At 48.1% G+C, this 15,320-nt stretch overlaps 2 protein-coding genes across 3 annotated transcripts; both read left to right on the top strand.

The window, feature by feature from the left end:
* Nucleotides 1-289: 289 nt before the first annotated feature.
* Nucleotides 290-4,711, top strand: LOC123139875 (telomere-binding protein 1). The gene is made up of 10 exons (XM_044559568.1): nucleotides 290-583; nucleotides 698-783; nucleotides 894-1,809; nucleotides 2,064-2,192; nucleotides 2,388-2,480; nucleotides 2,575-2,654; nucleotides 3,065-3,309; nucleotides 3,491-3,742; nucleotides 3,838-3,901; nucleotides 4,173-4,711. The coding sequence occupies exons 2-10, from the start codon at nucleotides 706-708 to the stop codon at nucleotides 4,329-4,331; spliced, it is 2,016 nt and encodes a 671-aa protein (XP_044415503.1). The 5' UTR covers nucleotides 290-583; nucleotides 698-705; the 3' UTR covers nucleotides 4,332-4,711.
* A 4,032-nt stretch (nucleotides 4,712-8,743) lies between these two features.
* LOC123139876 (3-ketoacyl-CoA thiolase 2, peroxisomal) lies at nucleotides 8,744-12,340 on the top strand. 2 transcript variants are annotated; one of them, XM_044559570.1, is made up of 14 exons: nucleotides 8,744-9,043; nucleotides 9,127-9,203; nucleotides 9,798-9,882; nucleotides 9,973-10,099; nucleotides 10,215-10,313; nucleotides 10,410-10,477; nucleotides 10,559-10,666; nucleotides 10,754-10,831; nucleotides 10,928-11,060; nucleotides 11,149-11,245; nucleotides 11,384-11,507; nucleotides 11,585-11,693; nucleotides 11,839-11,922; nucleotides 12,028-12,340. In XM_044559570.1, the coding sequence occupies exons 1-14, from the start codon at nucleotides 8,963-8,965 to the stop codon at nucleotides 12,138-12,140; spliced, it is 1,383 nt and encodes a 460-aa protein (XP_044415505.1). In that variant the 5' UTR covers nucleotides 8,744-8,962; the 3' UTR covers nucleotides 12,141-12,340. The 2 variants fall into 2 exon arrangements, with proteins under 2 accessions (XP_044415505.1, XP_044415504.1); XM_044559569.1 differs by having other exon boundaries at nucleotides 10,410-10,666.
* Nucleotides 12,341-15,320: the final 2,980 nt, after the last annotated feature.

Raw genomic sequence — 15,320 nt, forward strand, 5'->3', positions numbered from 1 at the left:
TCAATTTATAGCAACAATGTCTAGATACACGACCCGGTCTGCTCCAGATACCGCCAAGTCTCTATTGCTTCTCCAAATTGTAACGGCAGTGGATAGATACAGCACACAGATCTGGAATCACCCGGTGGGCGGGGGCAGAGGAGCGAGCGGGGTTTTGGTGGATAAAAGTAGGGGAAAGTGGTGCTAGGGTTTTACTACAAGGGTAGAAGCAATCGGGAAGCAGCGAGAACAAAAACCACCCACACACACAGGCCCAAAAACCAAATCATCCGAGTTCACAGGGTTTTACCCGTTCCTCTCCTCCGCCATCCCCCGTCCGGCCCCGGCGAGAGCTCGGGCGGCGAGGCCCTCCTCCGCCCTCCGCCCCCTCCCCCCTCCCCCTGCCCGGAGGCCAGATCGGATCGGCGTGCCCCCCCCCTCCGCCCCGCGACGGGCTCCTGCCCCGACCCACCGGCCCCGTCGTACCAGACGCGGCTCTGAATCTCCGTCCCCTGCCGGCTGCCGCCGCGCGCTTCATCGCGCGCTCCGCCGCTCACGCCCCCCCTCCGCCCCGCCGGCAGTCTTTGCCCATTGGGCTCCAAAGGTACGGGCTTTGCTTGTTCGATTTCGTCCCACGATTGGATAAACCCCACCGACCTGCCCAATTCCCGGAGATCCGCCCCTGGCTGCTCGGTGAGCGCTCTGTTCTCCATTTCAGGCCAAGAAATGGTGTTCCGGAAGAAGTCCGAGGGAGGATCCGTCGTCCGGCGACCTCGCAAGCGACGGGACACGACTCTGGCTCCGGTACACAGCTTTTCTTTTGTGACAGGCTCTTATACATATTTGATTCCGTATTAAGCTTTCTTGGAAATGCAATTTGGGTCTGTATTGATGGCCAATTGTAATCTTTCCAGGTGAAGCGCTCCGCGAGGTTAAAGAAAAAGCAGATGTACGCTCTTGATCTGCTCGCCACAGTTGCAGAATCCTTGTCCTCAGATGAGGATGATTATTCCACCGAAAGCGACCAAGATGTAGCGGCAGCAAGTCATAATTCAGACAGGGCAGCTGTTAAAGCAGAACAATTTCATGAAGCCCCGCAGCTCAATAGCACAGCATTGGAGAATGATTGCTGCAGAGGATATACAGTGGGCTGTGATTGTATCTGTGCCCCTCTCGGAGAAACTAGCATACGCAAGACAGAGGACTTATCGACCCAAAATGTTGCTGATACAGTAGAAGGGTCACTAATAGAAAAGGCAGATGCGGACAACTTATTGACCCAAAACGTTGCTGATGCAGCAGCAGAGCCGCTGATAGAAAAGAAGCCAGATGTGTTTGCTGAGGGCTCATTGGTTAGTTGTACAAAACCATCTCTGTTGGATTGTGGTCTTGGCACAATTCCAGAGTATGGAACTATTGGGGTATGCCATCCTTGTTTCCCGACATCAGCAGACGTTAAGCAAGTGCATCAAGCCACACCTGCAATAATCGGAAGTCTGGTAGATGGCAATGCCGCAGCTCTGCATGGTTTGGTTGACACCATGGATCTGGATATCAAACCTTCTGTGCTTAATTCTGAGAGTAGCTCAGGAGTGCACTTGGGTGGCCATGACAATGGCCATAACTCTTCACCATTCTATCCGGTTCAAGTGCAGCATGCTGCAGATATAGATAATGATGAAAAATCCACCAGGTGTGTGCATCCAAGCACCTCAGGAAGTAAGGGTGGGCATTTGTCATATAAAGGTGACTGTAGAACAAGGAGATTGTTGTCCACCAGGATGAGGAAGGCAGCTCGTAATAAGATGTGTGGAGAGCTGCCTAATAAAGGTATTTTGAGTTGATCTTTATGTCCTCCACAGCTCAGTAGTTTCCATAAAAAGAAGGATATTTCTTTTGCTACTCGATATCATTTACCATGATATGGGAAAAAATGATATAGAGTAGCAAGAGTTCATTTCTTATGGAAACTGTGGAGCTGTAGAGGAAATGAAAATCAACCACTTGCAGGTTCAGCTAAAAAAATATATCATTTCCGCTAGTTATAGCTGGAATTGTGCTGAATAGTGTTATTTTTTTTAAAGGTAGCAAGTTCGGTGGAAAGAAGATATCCGCTACACGTCGAAGGGCGCAGATGCAACGGATGCTCAAGACAAAAAAAGTAGTTGAATGCTACTCTGCACAGCCATCTGATGAAGGGGTCCTAACTGAAAGTATGTACTCCCTCCGATCCAAAATACTTGTATTGCCATTTTGCCTGGTATTTAAAGGGCACAAATTGCTTAGTATTATTCAATTGTAACATTTTACACAGTTGGTACAGCTTAGCATTTGATGCACAGTATTGGATAGCTTCACTTCCTGTTTTGGTATACTTCCTAAAGTAAAATGCTGGTTGCCATTTCCAGCCAGTGGGACATCATGCTCCAGGGGAGGTCAGGATCCAACTTGTGCTTCTGAGTCCAGTCAAAGAAAGCCATGTGCTTCTGAGGGCTGTAATGGTAATCCTGGATATTTTCTGTAGTATTTACGTACATGGAATCATTATGTGATTCTTCGACATGATGACTTACTATTCTTTTCGTTTATTTCCAGTCAAGTTCATCATCAAGTCTTTCAACATTCCTGAGCTATCAATTGAGGTCCCTGAAAATGCAACAGTTGGTTCATTGAAGGTAAAACACTATATGTGCATCAAATTTATAAAATAATTATTGACTTGTTAGCAACCATACACTCAATGTGTCTAGCAGGATATTCTCTTTATTCTTTGCTGTCAGTAATCTATTATCAGTAATATTATCTCCAATAGTTGTTTGTGGAAAACCAGTGGGCAGATCTGGCATTCCCTGTTCCACGTTGGTGTTGCATTTCAGAATTAAGAACACATTACCGCTGATATCTAGCTGACTGGTTTTTAAAATTCCAGCAATCTAAAATATTGTTGTATACTAAAAGGATGATGCATTTTAGCAGTAATTTTGATCTATCCAACATGGAAAAATTTAGTGGCATTTTTCTTTGTCTTGATGTATTACCATAATTGCTCTGCACCTAAAATATTTGTTGCTGTTACCTTCTTCAGAGAATTGTAATGGATGCTGTTACTAGTAAAATTGAAGGCAGCCTCAGTGTCAGTGTGCTACTTCAAGGGGAGATCATTCAAGATGACAATAAGACGCTTCATCAGGCTGGGATTTGCCACGGGGCAAAACCAGATAGCATAGGCTTCACACTGGAATGTGAAGCTAAGCAAGATTCTCGTCCTTCAGGACTAGCACCTGAAGAGATGGACTCCGCTGGTCCATCTGTTGTGAATCCGCTATCGAAGTAAGTTACCCATAAAGCCACCTCTTCTCGCACTATTATACTGGAGATTCGCATCAGGTTTACTGATCAGAAAGAAGAAAAACATTATCAAGATGCTTTGCAGATGTTTCGAAATATCATTTTGCTTGATCTCTGATGTTTATGCTCATCTAAGGATTTCCTATACTCCACCATTTTCCAGGATAAAGTTCGAACAGCCTTTTATAAGCTGCACTCTGGGTGATTATCCCTGTGAAGGGGCTGCGCAAGTCAGGTCAGAAATCTGCCAAGCGATCGTCCCCTATGGGACTTCAAACCCAGATGCGCTGGCCATCGTGCCAGTTGTTCCCAGGTCAAGACAGAGGGATTTCGGGCAAAGGCGTAAGCGGAGGCCCTTCTCCGTTGCTGAGGTGGAGCTACTGGTGGAAGCTGTGGAGCTGCTTGGGTTCGGCAGGTTTGTTTGTGCCCAGGATAGTTCTTCCATCACAGGGTCAGCGCAGATCACACCATTTTGTCTCATGTGACCCATCTTTATCTCTTCCCTTCCAGGTGGAAAAACGTCAAGAACCATGCGTTTCGCGACAACGAGGAGAGGACCTACGTCGACCTCAAGGTAATCCCTCGAAAACGGCTCAGTGGAAAAAACCTCAGAGCCGCTAGCCATCACCATCTTTTGATCCTGGCACTGCTCCATTCCAGCGCTAATCACCCCGCCGCCCGATGCTCCCCTGTAGCTAGCCACTTGTTTGCCATGCGTATCTTTCTGCCAGTGTGGATGAAGCATTGGATTTTACTCCTCTGTCAGATCATAGCGTGATAGTATAACACAGAAACCCTGTTATTCGTTGTTAAAACCCGCTGAAATGTCTTTTTTGGTGGACCAGGACAAGTGGAAGAACCTGGTGCACACGGCGAGCATCCCCCCGCAGCTGCGGCGGGGGAGGGCGATCCCGCCGCAGGGCCTCCTGGACCGCGTGCTGGCGGCGCAGGCCTACTGGACCGTGCACCACGCCAAGCGCGACGAGGAGGAAGGCCGAGACTAGACCGACCGATCCGTCCATCCTCCCCGTGTAAAAAAAAAAAGAAGAGAGAAAGAGAAACGAAGCAAATGCGTGCGCCTGGTGTTGCTGGATGAGAGTCAAATGGCAATGTGTGTACCTAGGGTGCGCAGAGACCCCGGAGCGGGTCTGGGCCGCGTCTTGTTCTGCGACTGTTATGTATGGTTTCTATCTTAGTAGATTGTCAGTCAGCCAAAACCTGGTGCCGGTTCTGTCTGGGTTTGAGGACCAATCTGTTCGGTGTATGTAACTAGAAAATTTATGATGGTATGAAGATGAGGCAAACTCTTTGCCTGTCTGTCTGTCTGTCTGTCTGTCTCATGATGATGTCTATGAGAGGGAGGGATGTGGTGGTGCTCAGGAAATAGGTTTTGCTTGGCCCATTTTGGTTGTTTCCGGTGTTGGTGTGATGTAGCACAGAAATGGCAATGTATGCCAACATTTCTCTGCTCAGGAAATAGGTTTTGCTTGGCCCATTTTGGAGCATACACGTTTGCACCTTTGCGGTGTTGGTATGATGATATATGTAGCATAGAAATGGCAATGTGTATGAGAACATTACCATTATGATGATGATGATCTAGAGGGGGGCGTACAGTGAAGCTCGGCCGGCAGATAGAGCTGGTTCAGGAAAGGCCAATTGGGGAAGGCGTCAGACCTGACGCCTGACTGGTGACGGCGGTTCAGCCCATGTGGATACGGATCGACATAGTGGTATATCCAGACGAAGAAACGGTCTCCTACTTTTTTTATTATGTCGGTGGTTTTCTCTATCTCTATACTAATTATAGGTATATTATTATACTATACTTGCTGTGGTTAAAAAGAACGTAAGGTTTCATCTTTTGTTAATTTTTCTTCACACCACCTCTTCATCCGTCCTCCCCACCTTTCACCGGTTTTTCTCGGTTTTCCACCCCTGTCTGGTTTCATCAAACCAATCTTTGAAAACCCAATAAATCAGATCAATGTTTGGTATAGCAATAAATTCATGGTCCGTAAATAAATTATGTCCTATGGTAAAGCTGGTACCGGTAAGACATCTTTGGCAACCCAATAATAAATATTGAATAGCAATAAATTCATGGTCCGTAAATAAATTATTTTCTATGATAAAACTTGGTACCGATCAGACACTTTTTTAACCCAATAAATAGCAATAATTTCACTGTTTGTGAACAAATAAAAATGGTCAATCTTTATCTTTGGTAATCAATAAGGCAGATCATCACGGACTCACGGGCATATATCTATTTATCAGTTTAAGCAATGACATAAAATCTATGCTTTACAAACAAAACATAATCTTATTTTATGTACTCCCTCCGTTCCTAAATATAAGTCTTTATAGAGATTTCACTAGGTCGACTACATACGGAGCAAAATGAATGAATCTACACTTAAAATGCATCTATATACATCCGTATGTGGTTCATAGTGGAAACTCTACAAAGACTTATATTTAGGAAGGGAGGAAGTATATGTTTTGCATCAAGACTTGTCCCATATGGTTATCTTATTGCGTTAAAAAGTATTTGGCCTCAACAAACGGGCACATACCTACTCGAACAAAAAAGGGGAGCTCATGCTCCCTCTGGCACGGCATAGTGCCCCCTCCCCTGGTGTTTGCGTTAAGCTTTTCTTTTTTGCGAAAAATGACCAGATTTATGAACATGTATAATCGTATTGGGCAAATCCGACATCCTAAACGTCTGCGCGCACATAGTGCCGCAAGTCCCCTCATTTGTCCGCCCCGCCTGTCACACCTTTCAAATTCAAACCTCACTTTCATGTAAGGACACGCACGTGGATCATATAGTTCAGCACCAAATTCAACGAACCAAAATAAACCACAATTCATACATAGAGAGATGCCCGCTTCCTCATGCTTCCAGGCATCGGTGATGTTCGGCCATTGCGAGAGCGCAACCGAGGGTGGGTACCTTCTCGCAGACGGACCGGGCACGGCCAAGTCCATGTTGAAGGCCTACTTCTCCATAGCTTCACAGAAGCGTTGTCAGGCACGCCCCTCCCTCCACAGTGATAGTCTCCGGGTTGTCGCAATGCCCGAGACTCCCGCGGACTCCGCCGAGCTATCCTTCATGGCGGTGGGGGGGGGGGAGGGGGGTAGTGGGGATCGACATCTAGGACGATGGACGAGGATGAAGGCACATAGGTGAATCGAGGGTGGAGGAGAGCCATGTCAGGGGCGGTAAAGGGAGGACGAACACGAGAGCATGGCGGTTGATTTGGTGGACTTGGTCAATTTGGAGGGATTTGGTATGGGTCTGACTTGTCGTATTTGACATGAAGGACGTGTCTGGGCGTTCCCATATCTGCCCCACATATGGGATAGGTATGAGAGGGTGCAACACTGCATGGATGTTGGCTGGGTTTGGGGGGGCGTCTTTTGGGTGCCTTTTTCTTTTTTGTCCAGACCCTGGGTTTGCATTTTTTTTGTCAGGCCCTATGGGCTGTCCGCCGAGACGTTTAGGGAGGAAGTGTGTGTGTGGGGGGGGGGGTTCCGGTTGGGTGGCATTTCTTGGCCAGGCTGTCTGCCCGGACGTTTAGAGAGGAAGTGGCGTGTCTGGTTGGGTGACATTTTTTTGCCCGGGCCAGTCCACCAAACATTTAGGGAATAAGTGTGTATGGGGGGGGGGGTCCGGTTGGGTGGCATTTTTTATCCAGGCTGTCTGCCCGGACGTTTAGAGAGGAAGTGGCGTGTCTGGTTGGGTGACGTTTTTTTTGCCCGGGCAAGTCCACCAAACATTTAGGGAATAAGTGTGGTTGGGGGGGGTCCGGTTGGGTGGCATTTTTATCCAGGTTGTCTGCCCGGACGTTTAGGGAGGAAGTGGCGTGTCTGGTTGGGTGACATTTTTTTGCCCGGGCCAGTCCACCAAACATTTAGGGAATAAGTGTGTATGGGGGGGGTCCGGTTGGGTGGCATTTTTTATCCAGACTGTCTACCCGGACGTTTAGAGAGGAAGTGGCGTGTCTGGTTGGGTGACATTTTTTTGCCCGGGCCAGTCCACCAAACATTTAGGGAATAGGTGTGTATGGGGGGGGGGGAGTGGGTGGGTCTGGTCTAGATGCTCTAGGAAGTACAAAGCACCTCAAACAAATAAAAAAGTTATAGAGGACCTTGCACCACCGCCTCTCATGAGAACTAGCCGCCAATGCGTTGTCGTTGCCGTTGCCCAAACGGAGCCGGCTTAACCTTGTAAATGGCAACAGGGAAGCCTTCGTGCACGTGCACTAAAGTCTAGCGCTCCAGTGCAGCAATCGACGCCGTTGGATCCCTGAATCAATCTGAAGTGCCTGACATCGGATTTCATTGTCACACACGTACAACGAAAAACCCTAACATCACCGCCCCAAGGGACGACCTAAATCTACGTCGGAGCTCCGCCTACTTCGTCCCAGTGGATGAACTCGAGGATGGTCGTGGCTTGGAAGACCAACTTGATGATGAAGCTTCACAATCCGCCGAGCTCCGCCCCCGCGAGAAAAAAAAACCTAACATAAACTATCGGCCAGAGCCAAGGCACCAGGACTCCCCTTCCTCCCACCGATTGGCCGAGGAGCATGCATATGGAGGTGGATCTATTGGCTCGCCGACGAAGCACAACAAGTTATATATGCCAAAAAGCATACTATTTGAAAGTTATATTATACACCAAACGCATACTATTTAAAAGTCCATGATATATCGGAAGCGTTTCATTTTCTTCTTTCATGTGATGGCGGTTTCCGACCGACGACTTGTCTTCATCTTCCCCAAATCTTGCTCCGACGGCTTGGGATTGCTCAGGCTCTTGCCCAGGGCGAAATCCTCGCTCGGCCTTTCGATGCCGGCAGCGGCGGCACCTGCGGGTGCCACACCCTTCTCGGAAGGGCTGCCATGGGCGTCATCTGTGTCTCTCTTCGAGCAGCGGGGGAAACCCGATGTCCGATTATCCAATGTTGGTCGTCGTGTTGGTTTGTTTTGGGCTTGCTTCCTAGGGCGGGCGAGTTTAGGGACCGAGCATCCCATGTCTCTATGCTCCGAGCATCATGCCCACGCCTTGTATATTTGTGCCATGCGTAGTATCATCTCTTGCGTTCGCAAGACTGAGCCGGTATATCACAGGAATAAATGCGAGCACCAGGATTTGAACCCTGGTGGGCTGGGAATACCACAGTCCCTCTAACCATCCAACCACAGGTTAGTTTGCAGTAGATCTGATTTTTTTGAATATATTTTTTTGAACATCAGTACAGACACAAAGCGCTCATATACACGCGCTGAATAGAAAAATTCCACGGAGGGTGAATGTGTATATATACGGCCAAAATCTGTTATCGCTCGCACGTCTGATCCGGTCTGAACGTGCTTGTGGCATACATGGCGACGTACCTTGCACAACCTTCTACGGGGTGCGGTAATTAAGGTTGCGTGACGTTACGTGCAACAGCCGCTTTCGCTTCCGACTCTCTCCCGTTTCGATAAGAACCAGCCAGCCAACGACCTCCCTTCCCCCCATCCCCATTGCTGCCCAGCAACAACACGCCTCCCTCCCGCGACCCCAAAATCATCAGTCAGCGCGAGCGAGAGATCTCTCCCTGCTTCTTCTTCCATGGAGAAGGCGATCGACCGGCAGCGCGTGCTCCTCGCGCACCTCCTCCCCTCCTCCTCCGCCGCCCCGTCCCGGATATCCGTGAGATCTCGTCCTCCCCGCGATTTTTTTTTCTTCCCCCTCTTCGTCCTCCTCCACGAGCTGACTGATTGGTTTGCGTGCAGGCGTCGGCGTGCGCGGCCGGGGACAGCGCCGCCTACCAGAGGAGCTCCTGCTTCGGGGACGACGTCGTCATCGTCGCGTAAGCATCCCCATCCTCCCCTCCCTCATCCGCCCACTCGCCCGCCGATCCAATCATTCTCTTCTTGGTAATAGCATATCTGTCTAGCGTGCGCTAACGGCAGGCCAATTGATGCTACAGTAGTTCCGATTCGTATCCTCTACTCCTTTAGTCTGGTTCAACGGAGATAATTAGCCACTGCTTCTTCAGCCGGTAGACAGCCGAGCCCCCAGCTGTAGTTGAGTGATTTGCAGGTGCTGGTGGTCATATATGCAGGGGGCTCATTTTTTTCCACAGCCTAATTAATCTTGTTGTCTTATAGTGCTGTCTTGCAAGCACACCAAGCATGCTAGATGATCGTGCCAATTATTTTCACAAGAACCAGCAACGCTTGATCCACAGACAGTGCACAGCTCAGAGTTCGGATCTTGTACTCTGCCAGCGGCCAGCTCATAATCATAGCTTCCGTCCAAACTGTTTACATCATAGGTTCTGGAAAAGCAGAGCGTTCCCTCCTGCTGCTATGCAAATCAGGGAACGGAATGATTACAATGGAACGGATGCCATGCTTGCTCTAATTACTACTCTCTTCTTCTTTGCCGTGACAACCCGCAGCGCCTACCGGACGCCGATATGCAAGGCCAAGCGAGGGGGCTTCAAGGACACGTACCCGGAGGACCTTCTTACTCCTGTCCTCAAGGTTTGCGCTCGTCGTCCTGCCGCCCTTTGTGGTTCAGTTCAGTGCTTCGTTATACCTCAGTTTGTTGATCTCCCAAATTTCCATGTATAGGCTGTCCTGGACAAAACTGGAATCAACCCAGCTGAAATCGGCGACGTTGTGGTCGGGACGGTGCTAGGCCCAGGTTCTCAGCGTGCGATCGAGTGCAGGACGTCATCTCTGTTAGCTGGAATTCCTGGTAAATACTGTGTTGTCAGAATCATATATCATATATGCCACCTCATATGAAAGAACAGGTTTCTTTCTTACGGACAGCGATTTCGATTTCCTTAATTCCCTCTCTGCTGATGCAGAGACCGTCCCCGTGAGAACTGTGAACCGCCAATGCTCATCGGGGCTACAGGCAGTAGCAGATGTTGCTGCTGCAATAAAAGCTGGTTTCTATGACATAGGTAATTACCATGTGCTTTATGCTACTTTTGCTGCATAGATGCTTTATTTTAAGTTAAATTAGAGGTGCTGAGCTACAGTTTTTGGGTCCAAAACAGGGATTGGTGCAGGTCTTGAATCCATGTCGGTGAACTCCGTTGGTTGGGAAGGCCAAGTAAACCCAAGAGTAAGGATTCTGGACGCACGCTGTACTTTGCTCCATGTAACTTACTCTGCTTGTGCCTTGGTAACACATTCTTCTTTGCAGGTCATTGAACTACAGAAAGCACAGGATTGTCTTCTACCCATGGGAATAACATCTGAAAATGTTGCTCAGCGATACGGTGTAACCAGAGAAGAGCAAGATAAGGCCGCTGTGAGTTCCTCAGGCATATGCACCATGTTTTAATTCCGTTGCTTCGCCCTACACATGAAAATGTGATTAAAGTTTGCCTTTTAACAGGCTGAGTCTCATGCGAGAGCTGCTGCAGCCACGGCTTCTGGAAAGTTCAAGGATGAGATTATTCCGGTGCATACAAAGGTAAACGACGTAGCTCCTTTTTTTGCACTATATATTTTTTATCTATCAGAAGTATTTAATATGAGCATTAATCACTAACATCATCTCATTCTGCAGCTTATTGACCCCAAAACTGGAGAGGAAAAGAAAGTTGTGATATCAGTGGATGATGGGATTAGGCCAGGGACCACGCTATCTGGATTGGCCAAGCTTAAGACAGTTTTTAAGAAGGATGGGACTACAACTGCAGGTATTCAGAACTCTTTGCTGGCACTACTGTTCCAAACAGAAGTCTGTCTGTCTGTATCTGAAAGATTCTATCTATTAAACCTATGTAGGTAATTCTAGCCAAGTGAGTGATGGTGCTGGAGCCGTTCTTCTCATGAAGAGATCTGTAGCGGTGAGCAAGGGGCTCCCTATACTTGGCGTTTTCAGGTGCGGCATCTGCCTCTCCCTCCTTATGTGTAGAAATAACATTGGTTAACAAGTTTTCTGAATGGTATTTGAGAAATACCTTACCTACATCTGCTGCTTTACTGACTTTATTGGTGTTTCCTCTAATCATAATTTCAGGAGTTTCGTTGCTGTTGGAGTGGATCCAGCTGTTATGGGCGTCGGTCCTGCGGTCGCCATACCTGCTGCAGTGAAGTCTGCTGGCCTTGAGATTGATGATATTGATCTCTTTGAATTGAACGAGGTATGTTCAGTTGTCACAACCCCTGCTTTTCTCTTATCTATGTAACGATTGTTGACGCCCTGTTCATCCATTTGTAGGCCTTTGCCTCCCAATTTGTCTACTGCTGCAACAAGCTGGGCCTCGACCGGTCAAAGGTGAACGTGAATGGAGGAGCCATCGCTATGGGGCATCCTCTTGGCGCAACAGGTAATTGATTGAACATCTGCTGTTGTTCACTTTTGACCTTGGAATGTGATGGTGCCAACAGAAGTTCTACCGCTGAAAAATAAACTGTCGCCGCATCATATGAGCAAACAATGTACTAACCCGGTGAGCCTGTTCTTTCTCTCAGGTGCCCGGTGCATCTCTACGCTTCTGAACGAAATGAAGCGCCGGGGCAGGGACTGCAGATTCGGCGTGGTGACCATGTGCATCGGTTCGTTCTCTCCCCTCTGAACTGAACCTCGCTGCTCACACACACAGTTAAGAATAACGCGTTTGTTGCTGGTAACTGAACACGCTATGTCGTCGTGGATCGCAGGGTCCGGCATGGGCGCGGCGGCCGTGTTCGAGCGGGGCGACTCGGTGGACGAGCTCTCCAATGGGCGCCACACCCAGTCGCACAACTTCCTGTCCAAGGATGCTGCAAAGTAGAGGCGTGAAATGAAGTCGATCATCCTCAGGTATAGATCCTCACAAGCAGCAAAGGCAGACCCACAGCAGAAGAATAATTTTTACAGTCAAGGAAGAAGTTTGAAGAAATGTAATTTCGTGGGGGATAAAAAAGGATGCATTATCAGTAACGTAAATCTTTCGTGTACGCTTGCTCTGAATAAAAGATGTTTTTTTTTCCACGGTAACAAGCCTTGCTCTGATGGTGGAAATGCTCTGTTTTTTTTACAGTAGTACAACCGCGCCACTAGTAGGTGTACTGGGGTACTGGTCGATGTCATGTGGGGGTAGGTAGACACCGGACCACACTACTACTCGTATGTACTAGCAACGACACAAAATTAAATCAAAATCAGCTGTATATACGGTGGTGGGCACGGGGTTCAGTATTTTTTTGAAAATGTTGATTTCTTCACCCATGCCAATGCCATGGCATTTCATTTCCCGCATACACAAAAAAAAACATAATACTAGAGCAAATGAAACCTCCATTTTTCTCCCGTGGGGGTGGGTAGTAGTAGAGAAGAAAATGGATGGCCCATTATGACCGGAATGAAGTTTCACGTCAACTGCCGCGGCCATCGCCACCGACCAGCAGGCCGACGTCCCCCGCCATTCCTCGCCTCATTCCCGACATTCCTAGCTCTCTGGTGGCCGGCCGTGGCAGCTTCGCCATGGATGCGGGCTCAAGGTTGCCGCCAGGCCCCGACGACCATGGAGCTGCTGAAGTGGCCACGAGGCCCACGACTGGGGTCAGCTGCTTGTGCGGGTGATTTTGGGGACGAAGATGCCCATGGGAAAAAAAGAGAGAGGAAAATAAAAATAAAAAAAAGCATCAATGGATGGAATATTCGTTTTTACAGTAGAAATTTGCGGTATCTGTTCTACCGCACCATGTGCGGTCATAAACAGTTTTAAGATTCCCCTTATAATGGTTTTACGGTACCATGATACAAGAGATCTGCTAGAGAGCCTTGGCTTAATGGTTGGGCATGCGGTTGTGCAGCCTAACGATCCAAATTTAATTTTCAGAATTGACAGGTGATGTACAGGGGTTTCTCTTATTTATTGAGAATCAAGTTTGGTGTGTGGTGGAACCATTCATCAAAAAATATCTTGATACTCATTTTTTTTAAAAAAAAATCCGAGAACTATGTTTATCTTGATACTCATACTAAAATGTCCGTATGCATCCCTAGTTGGTGCAGAGGCCGGGGAAGTGAAATTCCCCCCCCCATTATAAGCTGTACATGTTGCTGCTAACGTCCGACCCCCGCGTCATCCCCAGGGCGGCTCGGGGGAACCCTAGGTACGCTGCCGTGGCCCCCCTCTACAGCACATCTCTGAAGGAAATATGCCCTAGAGGTAATAATAAAGTTATTATTTATTTCCTTATTTCATGATAACTGTTTATTATTCATGCTAGAATTGTATTAACCGGAAACATAATACATGTGTGAATACATAGACAAACATAGTGTCACTAGTATGCCTCTACTTGACTAGCTCGTTAATCAAAGATGGTTAAGTTTCCTAACCATAGACATGAGTTATCATTTGATTAACGGGATCACATCATTAGAAGAATGATGTGATTGACTTGACCCATTCTGTTAGCTTAGCACTTGATCATTTAGTATGTTGCTATTGCTTTCTTCATGACTTATACATGTTCCTACAACTATGAGATTATGCAACTCCCGTTTATCGGAGGAACACTTTGTGTGCTACCAAACGTCACAACGTAACTGGGTGATTATAAAGGAGCTCTACAGGTGTCTCCGAAGGTACATGTTGGGTTGGCGTATTTCGAGATTAGGATTTGTCACTCTGATTGTCGGAGAAGTATCTCTGGGCCCTCTCGGTAATGCACATCACTATAAAGCCTTGCAAGCAATATGACTAATGAGTTAGTTGCGGGATGATACATTACGTAACGAGTAAAGAGACTTGCCAGTAACGAGATTGAACTAGGTATTGAGATACTGACGACCGAATCTCGGGCAAGTAACATACCGATGACAAAGGGAACAACGTATGTTGTTATGCGGTTTGACCGATAAAGATCTTCGTAGAATATGTAGGAGCCAATATGAGCATCCAGGTTCCGCTATTGGTTATTGACCGGAAACGTGTCTCGGTCATGTCTACATTGTTCTCGAACCCGTAGGGTCCGCACGCTTAAGGTTTCGATGACAGTTATATTATGAGTTTATGAGTTTTGATGTACCGAAGGAGTTCGGAGTCCCGGATGAGATCGGGGACATGACGAGGAGTCTCGAAATGGCCGAGACATAAAGATCGATATATTGGACGACTATATTCGGAGTTCGGAAAGGTTCCGAGTGATTCAGGTATTTTTCAGAGTACCGGAGAGTTACGGGAATACGGGGAAGAGTATTGGGCCTTAATGGACCTTAGTGGGAAGGAGCCAGGAGGTGGCGCGCACCCCTCCCAAGCCCAGTCCGAATTGGACAAGGGGTTTGGGGCGCGGCCCCCCTCTCCCTTCCTTCTCCACTCCCCTCCTTTCCCCCCTTCTCCTAGTTGGACTAGGAAAGAAGGAAACCTACTCCTACTAGGAGTAGGAATCCTACTCCCTTGGCGCGCCCCTCCTAGGGCCGGCCTCCTCCTCCCTTGCTTCTTTCTATACGGGGGCAGGGGGCACCCCAAAGGAACAACAATTGACCCCTTGGATCTCTTAGCCGTGTGCGGTGCCCCCCTCCACCATAGTCCACCTCGATAATATCGTAGCGGTGCTTAGGCGAAGCCCTGCAATAGTAGAACATCAAGATCATCACCACGCCGTCGTGCTGACAGAACTCTCCCTCGACACTCGGCTGGATCGGAGTTCGAGGGACGTCATCGAGCTGAACGTGTGCTAGAACTCGGAGGTGTCGTAGTTTCGGTGCTTGATCGGTCGGGCCGTGAAGACGTACGACTACATCAACCGTGTTGTTCTAACGCTTCCGCTTTCGGTCTACGAGGATACATGGACACACTCTCCCCTCTCGTTGCTATGCATCACCATGATCTTGCATGTGCGTAGGAAAATTTTCTAAATTACTGTGTTCCCCAACAGTGGCATCCGAGCCTGGTTTTATGCGTAGATGTCATATGCACGAGTAGAACACAAGTGAGTTGTGGGCGATATAAGTCATACTG

This window comes from Triticum aestivum, chromosome 6B (assembly GCF_018294505.1).
Source record: "Triticum aestivum cultivar Chinese Spring chromosome 6B, IWGSC CS RefSeq v2.1, whole genome shotgun sequence".
Classification (NCBI taxonomy): domain Eukaryota; kingdom Viridiplantae; phylum Streptophyta; class Magnoliopsida; order Poales; family Poaceae; genus Triticum; species Triticum aestivum.